This window comes from Myotis davidii, unplaced genomic scaffold (genome assembly GCF_000327345.1).
Source record: "Myotis davidii unplaced genomic scaffold, ASM32734v1 scaffold30, whole genome shotgun sequence".
NCBI classification, from domain to species: Eukaryota; Metazoa; Chordata; class Mammalia; order Chiroptera; family Vespertilionidae; genus Myotis; species Myotis davidii.
In genome coordinates this window covers 260,649-274,690 of record NW_006282874.1, presented here as the reverse complement: position 1 = coordinate 274,690, position 14,042 = coordinate 260,649, and the positions used below count along the sequence as shown (strand labels likewise).

The following is a 14,042-nucleotide window of genomic DNA, read 5'->3' as shown; positions in this document are numbered from 1 at the left end:
CTTGCCCACACCCTAGTCGCAAAGTTGGAGCCTGACTCAGGCTCCTGGTGCCCGAGGCGCACACTGAGCGACGCGCACTGAGCCATCTGCCTCGGTGCCATGGGTAGTCCGGAGGCCGGTACTGCTCTGTGGCATCTACCTGGGCAGAGACGTGCTGATTTGCAGTCTGGGCAGAGCAGCTTTTACTTCAACTGTGGAGCCGTTGTTCTTTATTCCTGGGAGGTTGTCCAGCAAACAGTCGCTGAAGACGCCAAAGACGGTGGTGTGGTAACCTGGGAGACAAGGGGAGGGGCTTCCACCCGGCCAGCTTCCAGGCCCAGGCCTGAGGGCCGAGCTGAGGTTCAGGCCCGTCACCTGCCAGTCCCACCCATAGGCCCGCGGCTTCCCCCTGGAGGCGGAGCTAATGCAGCACCCAATGCCCACCTTACCAGGCTGCCTGAGCCCCAGTGAACATGTGCCTGTGTGGTCTCTGTAAACTGGGATCTCTGCACAGCTTAATTCCATCTCGTCCCTTTCCTGATGTGCTTTTTAAGTGGCTGTCTGTAACGTGAGAGTGAGAGCCAGCACTCCTTTCCAGGACGTCACGAGACTTAAGTCTTTGAAAAAATGATTCAAAGTCTAAGCTCCAGAGCCGATTATTGTCATCATCACCGCCACGTGAGACAGCAAACCTGCTGCTTGTGGACAGGAACCACAACCTAAAATTAGCAAAATTTCCACGACAAAAAAAACTCCCTCAGTTACAAAAGCACTTGAAATTGTTCAAGCTTTAAAATGGCTTTTGAGCCCGGCCAGCGTGGCTCAGTGGTTGAGCATCGACCTATGAACCAGGAGGTCACGGTTCAATTCCCAGTCAGGGCACATGTCTAGGTTGTGGGCTCAATCCCCAGTAGGGGACATGCAGGAGGCAGCCAATCAATGATTCTCGTCATTTATGCCTCTATCTCTCCCTCTCTGAAATCAATAAAAATTTATTTAAAAATAAAAAAATGAAATAAATAAAATGGCTTTGAAATTTTGAGGTTCCCTACGTAGCAAAATGAAGCAATGCCCGGGGGTTGGGACTAGGTTGCTGCTGATCGGTGACAGGCCTCCGTGAGTCAGGGCAACAGGGCGGCTGGCCGTCCTACCGACCCGAATCGGAGAGAAACCCCCTTACCGTTCACGGAAATCGTCCCCGTCGTCTGGGGGACCCCGACGAGCGTCACTGGGTAAAGACCAGACTCGGCCGGGAGGGAAAGTGCCGCAGGAAGAGACTCGAACTCCACTCCACTCGTGAGGAGCCCCTGGAACAAGGGGCAGGCGACATGAATAAGCGCAGCCCAGGCCCACAACCCCGCACTCAGCTCGAGCAGCCAGGGTGTGGCCACTCACGGCTCTCACAGCACGCCAGAGGCCAGAGGCCGTGGAGGCGGCGAAAGTGCGTTCACACGAGACAGCGGGAATGGACGCAGCCTGTGTGCCTAAACACATCCCTCCTGGTATCAGCCCAGCACTATTTTCTGTCTTCATTTGGTTTTGTTGTTTTACCAAATGGGAATGTAAAGACAAAGAAAAAACATGAAGCGTGGAAATACATCGTCCAGCATCTACGAATCATCAGCTCATTTCCGAATTGACAATGAACGAGACCGAGTCCCTGGCCTCAGGAGCTGCACCACGACTGGAAACGATGCAGGATGTCAGCTCTGGACGGCCCAACATTGTAACAGACATGCCCCAGTGCAAGAAGGCAAGAAAAGGAAATGAAAGGCACACAGACTCTTATTCACACACACACACACACACACACACACACACAAACTGTGGCCACAGAAAGCCCTACGGAATCTAAGTGGAAAAACTAATAAGTGCATTTAGCAGAGTGACCAAGGCATCGTTTTTAAAAAGGGAAGGTGCTGCTACCATAACCTAGCAAGAGCGTGTTGATGCTGTGAGCCCGAGTTCTCACGCTGGAAGAGGGATGCAGGTGTGGAATGGAGGAAGGTGAGAGAGGACTTATGGAGACAGATTAGAGCTGGAGGTACCCCTGTGAAGTCGGGATTTATGAAATTTGTGTTTGTGCTGTGCATATGGGCATGAGTCTATGTACACATATGCCGGGGCATGCATGTAGGCACATATGGGCATACATGGCTGTGTGTACATGCTTATAGGTGGATGTGGGCATGCGTGTCTGTGTGTACATGTGTGTCAATACATATGGACATGCATGTCCACATGGGTACATATGGAACTTCGTGTCTAATGTACATGCATGCACAATTCTCCTACCTCTGTCTACAGAAAGCACCCAAGAGACACTCTAGTGGCAGTGAGCACACCTGGGCCCAGGTTTTGAGCAGAAGTGAGAAATGATCCAACTATGTAAAGAACAGATGTCACGGGCAGGAGTAGAAACAGAAACCAATTAGATGGCTATTGCCTCTAGGTGAAATATAGCCGCATTTTGTTTCTTTTTAAAATAGCTAATGCAAATATGGCCAGCTGTTAACATTTTCTAAATGGGGATGGTGGATATGTGAATGTTTATTATTCCCTGTAACATGTCATATGTTTGAGATATTTCATGACTTAATTTTTTAAAACCTGACCATGACTGGGGGGCTACCTCCTGGTGTCATTTTTTTTTTTTTTTAAGAGAAAGTAGAATGGAGGGAGACAGACAGAGAGAAATGCGAATGGGAGAGAGACACATTGCTTGGTTACCTCCCACACACGCCCTGACCTGGGCCAGGGACTAAACCTGCGACCCAGCTACGTGCCCCTGACAGGGAGACCCTGAGACCCTGTGGTGCACCAGCCGACACTCTAACTGCTGAGCCACACCAGCCAAGGCTCCTAGTGGTCATTTTTATTTTAGTCTTTGTTCTTCCCAATTTTTTATGAAAAGCTACTTTTTTAAAAGATAAAAACAGTATAAGAAAAAACAGGAGGCAGATGATACTTTGATCACTTTGGGGAGGATTCTCTAAACAACTATCATTCCCTGTTTGGCCAAGAGACAGTCCCTAGAGAGGCCTGGTCACAAGCCGAGCAAGAGGCCAGCACGTTCCTGTACCACGGGGGGCAGCACCCTCCAAGGCCCGCCTCTGAACAGCCTCAGCACTGTCAGCTCAATATGCAGCGGACGCTCTAAGAACTCACACAGATTTCAGAAAACTATGCCGCGTGCTGAAGGCCTTAGCATCACCGTAAACAATGCCCCGCCCACCTGGGAACTCTGACTGGTGCTCTCAGCCGAGCCGTCGTCATCCCTGCCTGACTGCACAAGGGTCCTGCGGCCCCTCATGCACCCCCACACCAAAGGACTGACCACATCACCGCAGGGATCGGGCCCCGGTGCCCCGCCCGAGGCCTGGCCATGGCATGGCTCTCAGCCAGACACCTGCACGAAGCACCTGCCCTGGCCCCTGAATGTGATCGAAAAACTCCGAGTGTCTCCACCCTCCTTTGCAGGCCTCCCTGTGAGCGTGCATACAGGGGACTTGCACAGTGGACTCTGCCCTGGGATCACTGGGATCAGCCCCGACAGCCAGGATAAAGCCCCTCCCACAATGGAGTCAGGTGAGCACTTCCGACAGACACCGCTCCCTGGTGAGCTGGAACGCCCTGCACACAGGATCAGCACCCGGGTCTCGAGGCTGAGAAAAAGCCCAGGAGAGTGATGAGAACGTCACCCTCTCCTTCAGCCTTGGTCACCTCATCGTCAGGCAGCAGCAACGTGACCTGTGATCGTCGCACGCAAACCTCAAGGAGATGATTTCAAATCTGATTTCCAAGCAACTAGACATGATGTGAGTCCCAATCAGAGGGGTCTCTGTCCACTGATTCAAACACCGACCGAGTACCAAGCACTAGAGACCCGGGAAAGATAAGGTGTGATCTCCACTTACAAGCTGACCAGCCCTGACAAAGCAAATACAAAACCTGACACAGCTTAGGATGTGTACCTCACGTATTAGGTAAAAAACACATCTACATAACAAGGTGGTAGTCAGCACCAAAGGGTCGAGTGCGTGGTGATACATACCATGTTCTCAACTCGGAGTTCAAAGGGCATGGGGTTGTACACCATCAGCTGGACTTCGCACACGTCTCCCTGCACCCACTGGAAATCTAGAAACACACACACAGGGTCCATGTGTTAGCTGGTACTCTGTGTATTTCACATGGTTTCCTCTGGCAAGTCCTTTCTCCGGCGAAGCAGCGGGCATAAATATCGTCATGAGGTAGCCAAGACAAAGCTGGTTTCCCCACAGGCTTTCTCGGAACCAGAGCAGGTCCTACCACCATTTGGGTGCCACATGACAGGTATTTCTTGCCATCAGCAGAGACTGATTCTCGCCATCAAGCCAAATGCAGCCTCACAAAACCGAATCAGTCCCGACAGCACCAAGCTGGGCACGGAGCCGCCAGCCGCACAGCTTCTGGGCCCCGAGGCCAGTTAAGTGACATATTAGCTTGCTGCCCTCTCTCTCCCCTCAGTAACACAGTGGCTTCTCCTCCCTGACCACTCCCAGGGCGGCTGCAGGTCACCACCTGTGGGAGGCAGAGTTCTGAGATGACGCCCAGCCTGGGGCAGGTGCCCTGGGAGAGCCTCTCCCGAGTGTGAATATGAGGAGGAGGCTCTGCTCTGTCACAAAGGAAAAGGGATTCTGCAGACTGACTAAGGTCTCCAATCGGTCAACTTGGCGTTAATCAAAAGGGAGAGTACCCTGGGTGGGCCTGGTTTAATCAGGTGAATCCTGAAAGAAAAGACTCAAAGCCAGAGAAGGCCTATGGGAGGCCATATGGCAAAGCCCCAAGAGCGGCCTGGAGGAGCTGAGAGCGGCCTGGCTGACAGATAGCAAGAGAAGAGGGGTTTATACAACTCCCCCAATCATACAAGAAGACTCATCATGGAGACTGGAATTGTGGCATAAAGACACGTGATTCTTCAAACCTCTAGGCAGGTCCTAGCTGATGAGTATATTACCAAAGAGAAAGAAGCCACAGAATGTAAATTACATTTTCCTACCCCAGGGTGTTCAACCAATCATATGCATTCTGGCTGCAGCTTCTGTTACATCTCAGAAAAAATCTTGCCTCACCCACTGAATGCATCCTCAGTCCAGGTGAGCAGGTGCTTCCCGCTGTGATGGGAAGCCAGGTGCTAAAGGAGATGCCCTGGCTGTGACCACTGACTGGGCTGGGGCCTGAGCTCAGCCACGTCCGAGCTCCACCCAGGCAGGCGATTTAGATTTGCCGCCTTGTTTTCTGTCTGTAAACTGGGACTAGGACGCCTGTAGCGCCTGCAGTTAGGAGGATCACTGCAGCACAGAGGATTATTTTCATAAAATGAAACCTCGACAATTTCTTAAGCCGGGAGAGGAAAAAAGAGGGGCAGGGCCGGCCCCGGGGCTGACCCTGCAGCCGCACAGCCCCAGGCGCCAAGGGCCCGCCTCTGTCTGTATCCCCACCCAACCCTGAATGGAGTCAGCCTTTCATCCCCAGTGGCTCGGAAGCCACGCCAGGCCTTGGAAATCACTCCACTTACTGCCCTGCTGCAGTTCTCATGAGTCTCCGCTAACAGAGGCCCTCTGGCCTCTACAACTCCCACAAACATCCCCTTTCGTGAAACAGATTTTTAAAAGTCAGATCTATGACAACTGCCCGACGGAGGCAGTGAACTGATAAGCCGAGAGGAGAGACTGCTCTGTACAGATGCCCGCACGGGCGTGAAGGCTTGGCTACGCACAACACGCTGCATGTGGGTGGGCGCGGCGAAGCTCGAAAGCCAGGAGGACGGTCCTACCGATCTTCTTGCTCCGCTCCTCCCCACGGCTGTGGGCCATGATGGGCGAGTAGATGAAGGGGCTCTTGGCGGACACGTTCTGGCCCAGCAAGCTCTTCACTTTCTGCGGCCGGAGGCTGGCAGGGAGATTCAGCAGTTGCACACGCCTACAGTTTCAAAGGGAACAGAAATACGTCACCTGCCTTGTCAGCTTGGTTCAGCGGGAATACCAGCCAGCAGGCTGTGTCAGGAGAACAGTGCATCCCACAGCAAACAAACTGAGGGAAAGAAATCGCTCCGGTTCGGCAGGACAGCGCGAATGCTGCACACGGTGGCCCGGACCCTCCCAGGACGGGGCGGTGACCCTGCAGTCGGAGGCCCGGTTGAAACCTGAACTGCACTGCGCAGCACTGTGTGCCGGGGCCAGAGGCAGGCCGGCCCCAGACTTGGGCCCCGTGTCTATGAAGTGCGGTGAGCCCTCAGACTGCTGGGAGGACTCGAGCTGCCCCACTCAGGTTCCCTCTTCTCCCTGCTCTCTCCTTCCTGCCGAGCACCCACACAGCAAACAGAAGGGCAGCCCCGATCGCTCAGCCCCAGGGCCCACGTGTGAAGGTCAACAGCACCGTTGCTTCATTTAAGGGAATGACTGGGTCTCCATCGGCCTGGCTGTACCTTACGCTGCTTTCCCAGCTGGGACGGGTGCTCAGCAATGCTCACGCTCCCACCAACCAGCCTGTGTGTGCCGCCGGTTTACTAATCCATGGAGCCTGCGCACATCCAGGCCCTGCAACCACCTCCGTGCACTCCCTCGTTACACACCACACTTGCCCCGTCGGTTCCAGTCAAGGGCTCGTACCTCGGTCACAGGCTCAACCCCCGGCCCTGGTCAGGATGCTTTTAGGAGGCAACCAGTTGACGTGTCTCTCTCCCATGGATGTTTCTCTCTCTCCCTCTCTCTCTCTCCCTCTCTCTCCCTCTCTCTCCTAACCCCCTCCCTTTCACTCGCAAAAAAAAAAAATCAATGAAAAAAATATTCTTTGGTAAGGATAAAAAAACTAATAATAAAATATGCAAAGGAATTCGGAGGGCGTGGTCAGCCAGACAAGGAAAGCAGCGGGCAGCCAAGGCATTCACTCACAACCAGAACTGGGCACCAATGTCTTCTTATGAAACACATCCTAGGGAAAAACAGTCACGAGGCACTGACTTCATGCAGCAAGAGTCGCTGCAGAACTAATACTGTATGTTTGTTCTTCGAAGCTGCCACCAACCAAGAAAGCAGAATCCCAGGGACAAGACGTCCAAGACAGGGAGTATTTTTAGAGACTTTAGGGGCTGTTAACATTTTAAAACCTGGCGCCGCAGCATGCTGTTGCTAACTGAGGCCGTGAAAGCAATGGCGGAAAACTAACCAGGAAAGTGATACAAACTGGCAGAGAGGGGCGCCCGGGAAAGAACTCACCTCTCTCCCTTGCTTTTCACTCCATCGACCTAATTCACAGCAGAAACACACCTGAGACCCAGTGGAGAGCTCTGCAAACGGGCATGACGAAAACTCGCCCTCTCTGCCCACATCGGGACAGTGTGGAGGGCACCCACCCCTCTAAGCCCACATGGCTGAGATGGCCAGAGAGGGCATGAACCCAGCCAGGCTAGTGATGGGACCACCCCCTCAGGCTCCTGAATGCTGCTGTGCACATCTCACTATCTTCAAACACCCCAGAGGGAGGTGACGGGCTGGGTGATACTCAGCGGGACGGAAGGGCTGGGCCACGGAGGACCCTGGTGGGGCCTTGGGAGCCTCCTCCTAACACTGGGAGGCTGGCTTTGCCCCGTTTCAGACAAGGAAAACCACCCTGACTAGCGTGGCCTCCGGGCCCCTTTTTGAATAAAGGCCTGTAATCCTTCCTCAAACAGTATAATCAACTTAAGAGTTTACATTTTAAAAGCACCGAAGCCACTCAAAGCAACTCGAAGCTCATTGGAGGGTTTTGATCCTCATCAATAAAAACGGCCTCGTTAACTGCAGAGCTCTCACCGGGCTGAAGGGGTTCAATGTTGGTGCGTAAAAAACAACCACCATCAGCCAGCCCTCCCCCAACCCCAGGCCAACGACAGGCCCACTGGCTTTCTGTCAATGGCATCTCCACTCCGCTCATTTCTCCTCCAGTAATCCGTGGCTGGCAGTGTGCACACAGCCCACATGACCGTCTGGGCAGTAACAGTCGGGCTGGCTTTTATGTACATGCTCATGTGTGGAGGGTTCTGCAGGGATAAACAAGGTGCTTATACTTCAGTTGGGCCGTCTTGGCTTGATACCCAGGGAGGAATGACTGGTCTGGGTGTGGCAGGCCCTGGCACAGGCCCCTGGGCAGCCCAGAAACCCGGGCTCCGAACATGCTGGCCATCCTCTCATCCCCGGGACACCCCTTACATGTGCTAGGACTGCTGATGAGGTCCGACGAGACAATAGACAGTCAGCGACAAATGGAGACTCATCTAAAGGTCTTGTTCACGACCAGGGCTGAGGACGGGCCCAGTGTGACGCACACCTCCCGCGCTCGCCAGCCGCCCTACCTGACGATGGGCAGCTTGGTGAGGGGCACAGGCGGCAGGCTGAGGCCGTCCGGCAGGGTGATGAGCTCCATCGTCCCAGGGCACTTGGATGTGTAGCTCTCCAGGCTCTGCGTCACGTCTTTCTTTTCTGAAGAGAAAATAGAAATAAAACAAAGGTGAGAACAAAGTCAATGTGGGAAGCTTTTACTTTATTTAAGCAAAAGTAAACTTCTCAACCCAAACCCTGACAGTTCAATGAGTCCCATCTTCTGACAGCGATAAAGGGGCAGCGACCACAAGAGACCAAAAGAAAGTGGGAGCTTTGTTCGATGTATTTAGACGGCCACTAGCAGCGGCTCCATTTAGGGCCTGTGGGTAACGGGAAACTTAGTTACCGTCTTCTAGATTGCATTTCCCAGGAAAGTCAGCAGGCGGACAGGATGCAGACCAGCATGTTTATTCTTTAGCCAATACTTGTCCGGCAGTCCCCAGGTCCAAGCCAAATGCTGGGCCCACCCCAGGAGTCTGCATCCGTCCACATAACGATATTCGAGAGCAAAAGTTCAGGTCTACATTTCTGATGCCGAAAGGGAGCCTTGTGAGACGACCATTTTCCCCACCCACCCCACCCTGTCCCTAGGAGGGAGGAAGAGAACACGGTGACTATGAAGGCGTTTGCTTGTGTCTGCGACGTGCTCCCCTACCTGCTCTCAGACTGTGAGTGCGACCCCCACGAACGCACTTTCCAGCCTAAAACACATGGCAGCCCTGACTGGTTTGGCTCAGTGGATAGAGTGTCAGCCTGGGGACTGAAGGGTCCCAGGTTCGATTCCGGTCTAGGGCATGTACCTTGGTTGCGGGCGCATCCCCAGTAGGGGGTGTGCAGGAGGCAGCTGATCAATGTTTCTCTCTCATCGATGTTTCTAACTCTCTATCCCTCTCCCTTCCTCTCTGTAAAAATCAATAAAATATATTTTAAAAAAACAACACATGGCAACCCAGGGAGGTAGGCCTCGTTACGTCCGTTTCGCAGAGGAAAAGGCAGAGACCAAGTGACGTCAGATGGCTTGTCAAAGATCACATGTCTGTGGTCTTGTCACTATACTGTTTAGAAGAATCAAGGAAGTTGGGGGGCAAGGGGGTAGTTCGGGACTCACTCCTCGGTCATTGTTTCCTCTGTCATTGCAGACAGACCTGGAGAGAAGAGTAGCAGGGCGCCCGGGGGAGGCCCACGGCAAGGCAGTCGGACCTGGTCCACTAAAGGCTTGTCCTCCCTGGCTGCTGTGCGCACCGTGGGGAAGCCACCCAACCTTCTGAGCCTATCTCCCATGTCAAGAGTGACCAAGGACGAATGCGATGAGGTATCAGAAACTGGCTGGTAGACGTGAGCACGGAGCCCCGGGAAATGAGGGTGACTTCCGGCCTCTTCTGTTTGGCGATTGCCCCAATAAGTGAAAACGCAGAAGACAACACAGATCGCTGGAAACATGATACTCAGCCAGTTAAACATCTTACGTAGCAAGAAAAACCAACTCTGCTCTTCTTCACTCTGCAAACACACCCAGGCAGCTCCTCGGCCCAGCTACGAGGCTTGGAACGGTCACGTGCCACCGCTACACTGATGAGCGACCTGCCAGGCCAGCAGGGTGGACACGCCCTCCCTGGGCCAGAACCAGCCTCTCTCTCCTCAGCAGAACCCGGACGGGCTACAACACGGCGAGCCACGCTGACGCCTCCGTGGCACTGCCTGCACCTGTGACTCACGTGGTTTACACAGCGACACCTCGGGGCCCTGATCAGCAGTCATTCAAGCACAGCGGGAGATTAAATATTTCCCTTGTTCTCTTCAAGTACATAAACATGATCTACCACAATGAAAGGCAATTATTTCAAGTCATCGGCTTCCTGTCTCATCACCCAGGTAAAGCACCACCTAGAAACTATTGAAGGGTCTCTAGAGACCCCAGGATGGCACCCAGAGGGGAGCTGCCTGGAGAAGGAAGACTTGGTGCATAATTAGAAAGAAGCTGCATATCCGATGATGAAGGCATGGCGGGAGAAGATGAGGCACAGTGATAGGACGCACATTCAGGCGCCACTGAAAACGACGCTTACAAAGCTCTGCCATCATATGGGAAATGTCTGTTATATTCTGTGGAAAACCAAGATGCAAAACTATATTTATGAATAAATTCAATTTTAAAATAATCCAATTTTTAAAAGAATAGAAAACAATATTGAGAACTACACAGCAATGCGAGGGTGTTGGCCTGTGCAGGCCATGCATAACTTTCTCCTCTCTGTTTACATTTTCCAAGATTTCTAAGGGGAGCATATGTTATTTATATAAAAAAAATAAAATGAAGTAAACACTTATAATTGAATTTCCACAGCAGCTCAGTAAGGAAAACCAGGGTTTCTAAACGTTCTGCGTGAGCAAAAACCATTTTGGTGCAGGAGGAACTCTGGGGGCCTGCGCTGTGGCCAAGGGGATCCCCGCAGCTGTCCTGGGCTGGGCTGGACTGAGGAGCGACAGGCAGGCAGCGACTGGCATTTAAGAGGACTTGCTACATGCTGGCCCCGGGCAGGCCCTTCACATGGGCCATCTCCATAACTAGGCCCTGAAACGTCGTGTGCGGTGCCACTGTCGTCCCTACCTTACAGAGGAGCACCCTGAGGCTGGCAGGACTCGGCCCCAGCTCAGCGCACCCCCCTCGCACGCACGCTCAGCCGTCAGTCGCCTTTCCTCTAAAGCCATTTCAGGCGTCGCACACAACACTCCTCCAGCCTCTAGCACAGCCCCGCGGTGACTGTTGGCCTCCTGCTGGCTCACGTGGCACCGCACCGGGCACCGGCAAACTCAGATTCCCAATAGCCTCGGGCATTTCTTTTCAATAAAAGCACTTCACACACAAAACAAACGATTTCCTGTCTGAATCCCTGAGGCCCAAGTCTCTGGGCCGCCATTTCCCTCCCAAGCTTCACAGAGTGGATGTACCCCGCCCGACTTTCCCAGAATCTTTACCGTTGGCAGATGAAAGTTAGTTAATTAATGAAGAATAAAAGCTGTTACTAAACCTGTACCTAAAGGGGACGTGGCTCGTACACTGAGGCATGACTTCCCATGTGTATAATTTACAAACCACGAGAAACCTCCTTGGGTGGCAAGTCACAGATCTGACTTGGGAAAAACTGCTCCCCACAGAACGGGGTGCTCAGGGACACCAAGGCTCTTGGGCAGTGACCAGGTGGCTCTCTGCATTTTCCTTCCGAACCACATGGATAATGAAGGAGGCGGGAAGGGGGAGGGGAAGGGAAGGGGGAGGGAAGAAGGGAGGAAGGAGGGAGAGAAAGAAGGGAAGAAGGAAGAGAAGAGGGAAAGGAGGAAGGAGGGAAGGGAGGAGGGAGGAAGGAGGAGAAAGAGGAGGGGAGGAAGGAGGTGACAGGACGAGCACGCTGACAGACTCCCCTCTCACCCGCCCACAGGACAAGTGTACACCTCAGCCGGGCATGGGGCTGTCATCAGCACCCAGCTGCACCCCTGCCAGCCCGAGCCCGCTGTTCTGCAGGCGGCCCATGTTCAATGGCACAGCGGTGCCCGTGCACAGGAGCACCCGGAACTCACTGTGACTCTGACCTGGCATAGCCCTGCTGGGCACTGTCCCCGAGCACCACAGAGCTCAGATCTAAGGTCACCTCTCACGCTGCTCACTTCCACCCAGGATCCACCGCGTGCGAGATGATCGATGACTATTTATAGGAAGGAAATGGAGAAGCCTCCTCCGGCGTGACTCTTGGCCTCTTCCTGGTCCCTTATTCCCCGCACAGCGCTCCTAGAGACCTCAGCATGTGTCCTTCATGAGCCCGAAGGGGCCACTGCAACTGCACGCCCAACTCGGAAAGCTACCTGCTCCATGCGTAAAAACAAAAAGCCTGGAAAGGAATGGGCTGTTCCACTCCTTATTCTCTTCACAGCGCGACGCACTCCCACTCACAAAGCACACGCTCTCAGACAGTGGGTGTCCGGCAGGGCAGGGGAGGACGTGGTTGGGGATTTTCCTGTCTAGCTCATCTAGGCCTGTGTGCGGGGGCGTGCCACAGAAAACAAACACCAAGTCACCCCTGATATTAAAACAAGAAGTGAAATATCTATCAAATATGCAGAGAGAGAGAAGGAAAAAAGACACAATGCTCTTCTCAGTGCAGATTGACCTGTGCCTCCTGAAGGTGGACAGGGCCCAAACCCCAAGGTCCAGCCTTCCCCGGGGTGCCGGCTGGTCTGGCTGGAAGCCACACCCCTGAATCCCTTTCCCCTGAATCCGCTTCCCCGCGCAGCTGAGCTGGTGCTCCAGGGACCTGACCACACAGGGACAAGCAGCGGGTGCTCAGACCCTGCGGGCAGAGGCCTCCGGCCTGGCCTCTCCTCTGCTGGGCCAGGCGGGTACAGCAGCCAAGGGCTCCCATCTCTCCTACAGAAACCCCATCACCAGAGCTGGGGGCTGGGGACTGGGAGCGGCGGAGAAGCCGGCACGGTCCACTCCTCCCCTGGGGTCCCGCTCTGCCTGGCGGGCTCAGCTGGTCCTTGCCGCCTTCACACCCACCATCCCTTCCCGGCCGCCTGCCCAGGGCCTCAGGACCCGGCAGCACACACGGAACACAAGCCAAACCCCTGTCATAGGCCATGTGTGTGGGGACACGTGTCAGCACTCAGAGGCACCCCTCCTTCATCAACAGTAGGCAGGCTCCCCGGAGACTCTTTCCGACTGGGCCCCGGCCCTGGGCCCTGGCCACGGCTGTCCTTGGCCTGCCTGGGGCAGCTGTAGCAAGAACCTGCTAAATCAGTTCACCAAGTCCCCCCACACCCTTGATATCTAATCACCCGGCATCCGATCCACTTCCTCATCCCGCCCTTGAGGCCCAAGTCCTTGGCCGCCTTCACAAGGACCCTGTTAGGACAGTTCGGCCCCAACCCCCTGGCCCTGATGTCTCCGCTCAGTAATTTTCCATCTGCGCCTCCCTCCAGCTGCTGCCGGCTCTGCGTCCCCACTTGTCCTTGTGTTCGGGGCTGAGCTCAGCCTCTCTCCCCTACAGCAGCCTCCTAATAAAGCCTGCCTCACCGTGCTAGCAGGTGTGAGCGGATTTCCTCTTTGACAGTACATATGCATTATGCGTGTGTACATATGCATTATGTGTGTGTACGTATGCATTATGTATGCATGTACATAAGCAGTATGCCTGCATTTTGTGTACGTGTTCCATTTATTTAGCCCAGAAATGAACCCTGACTGATGCAGCAGTATGCACAGCTTTGTTGTCATTTTCAAAGGGGTACTTCTTCCTCTTCCATAAGCAAAACCTTTTGTGATGGAAGGCTGTTCTGAAACTGTTTCCAAGCTCAATGAGCGGTTTCTTTTTTCCTTCAAAGAAATGAAAAATGTCATCACCCCACCTCCAGGGGGCAAACAAAACTTGGCATGTTCAAGAAATCAAAGTGGTCGCTGTGGGGCACAGGTAGGGAGCCTCGCCAGGCTGTTAGATTCACACGTGGTGCCTGAGCTAATCTCTGTAACACACAGGTGCTGCTTAGGGTTCCAGCGACACTTGCAAACTCCACGGTAAGCTAAGGGGACCTGTCACAGTGCTCAAAAGGGGTTCCCTGACACCCTCAGTTTTATCCCAGAAACAAGTGCACCCTTTTGGGGCACCCTCA

General features: G+C 53.8%; 1 protein-coding gene across 5 annotated transcripts in view; it reads right to left on the bottom strand.

Moving 5' to 3' along the window:
• The window catches only part of TRAPPC9 (trafficking protein particle complex 9), a 169,490-nt gene that overhangs the window by 110,015 nt on the left and 45,433 nt on the right, over positions 1-14,042 (bottom strand). For all 5 annotated transcript variants that reach the window (XM_015561498.1, XM_006753258.2, XM_006753260.2 and 2 more), the window contains 5 exons: positions 8,354-8,480; positions 5,798-5,943; positions 4,034-4,119; positions 1,160-1,286; positions 140-272 (listed from right to left, as the gene is read on the bottom strand). In XM_015561498.1, coding sequence (XP_015416984.1) covers positions 140-272; positions 1,160-1,286; positions 4,034-4,119; positions 5,798-5,943; positions 8,354-8,480 — 619 coding nt within the window. The remainder of the gene's footprint in view (positions 1-139; positions 273-1,159; positions 1,287-4,033; positions 4,120-5,797; positions 5,944-8,353; positions 8,481-14,042) is intronic.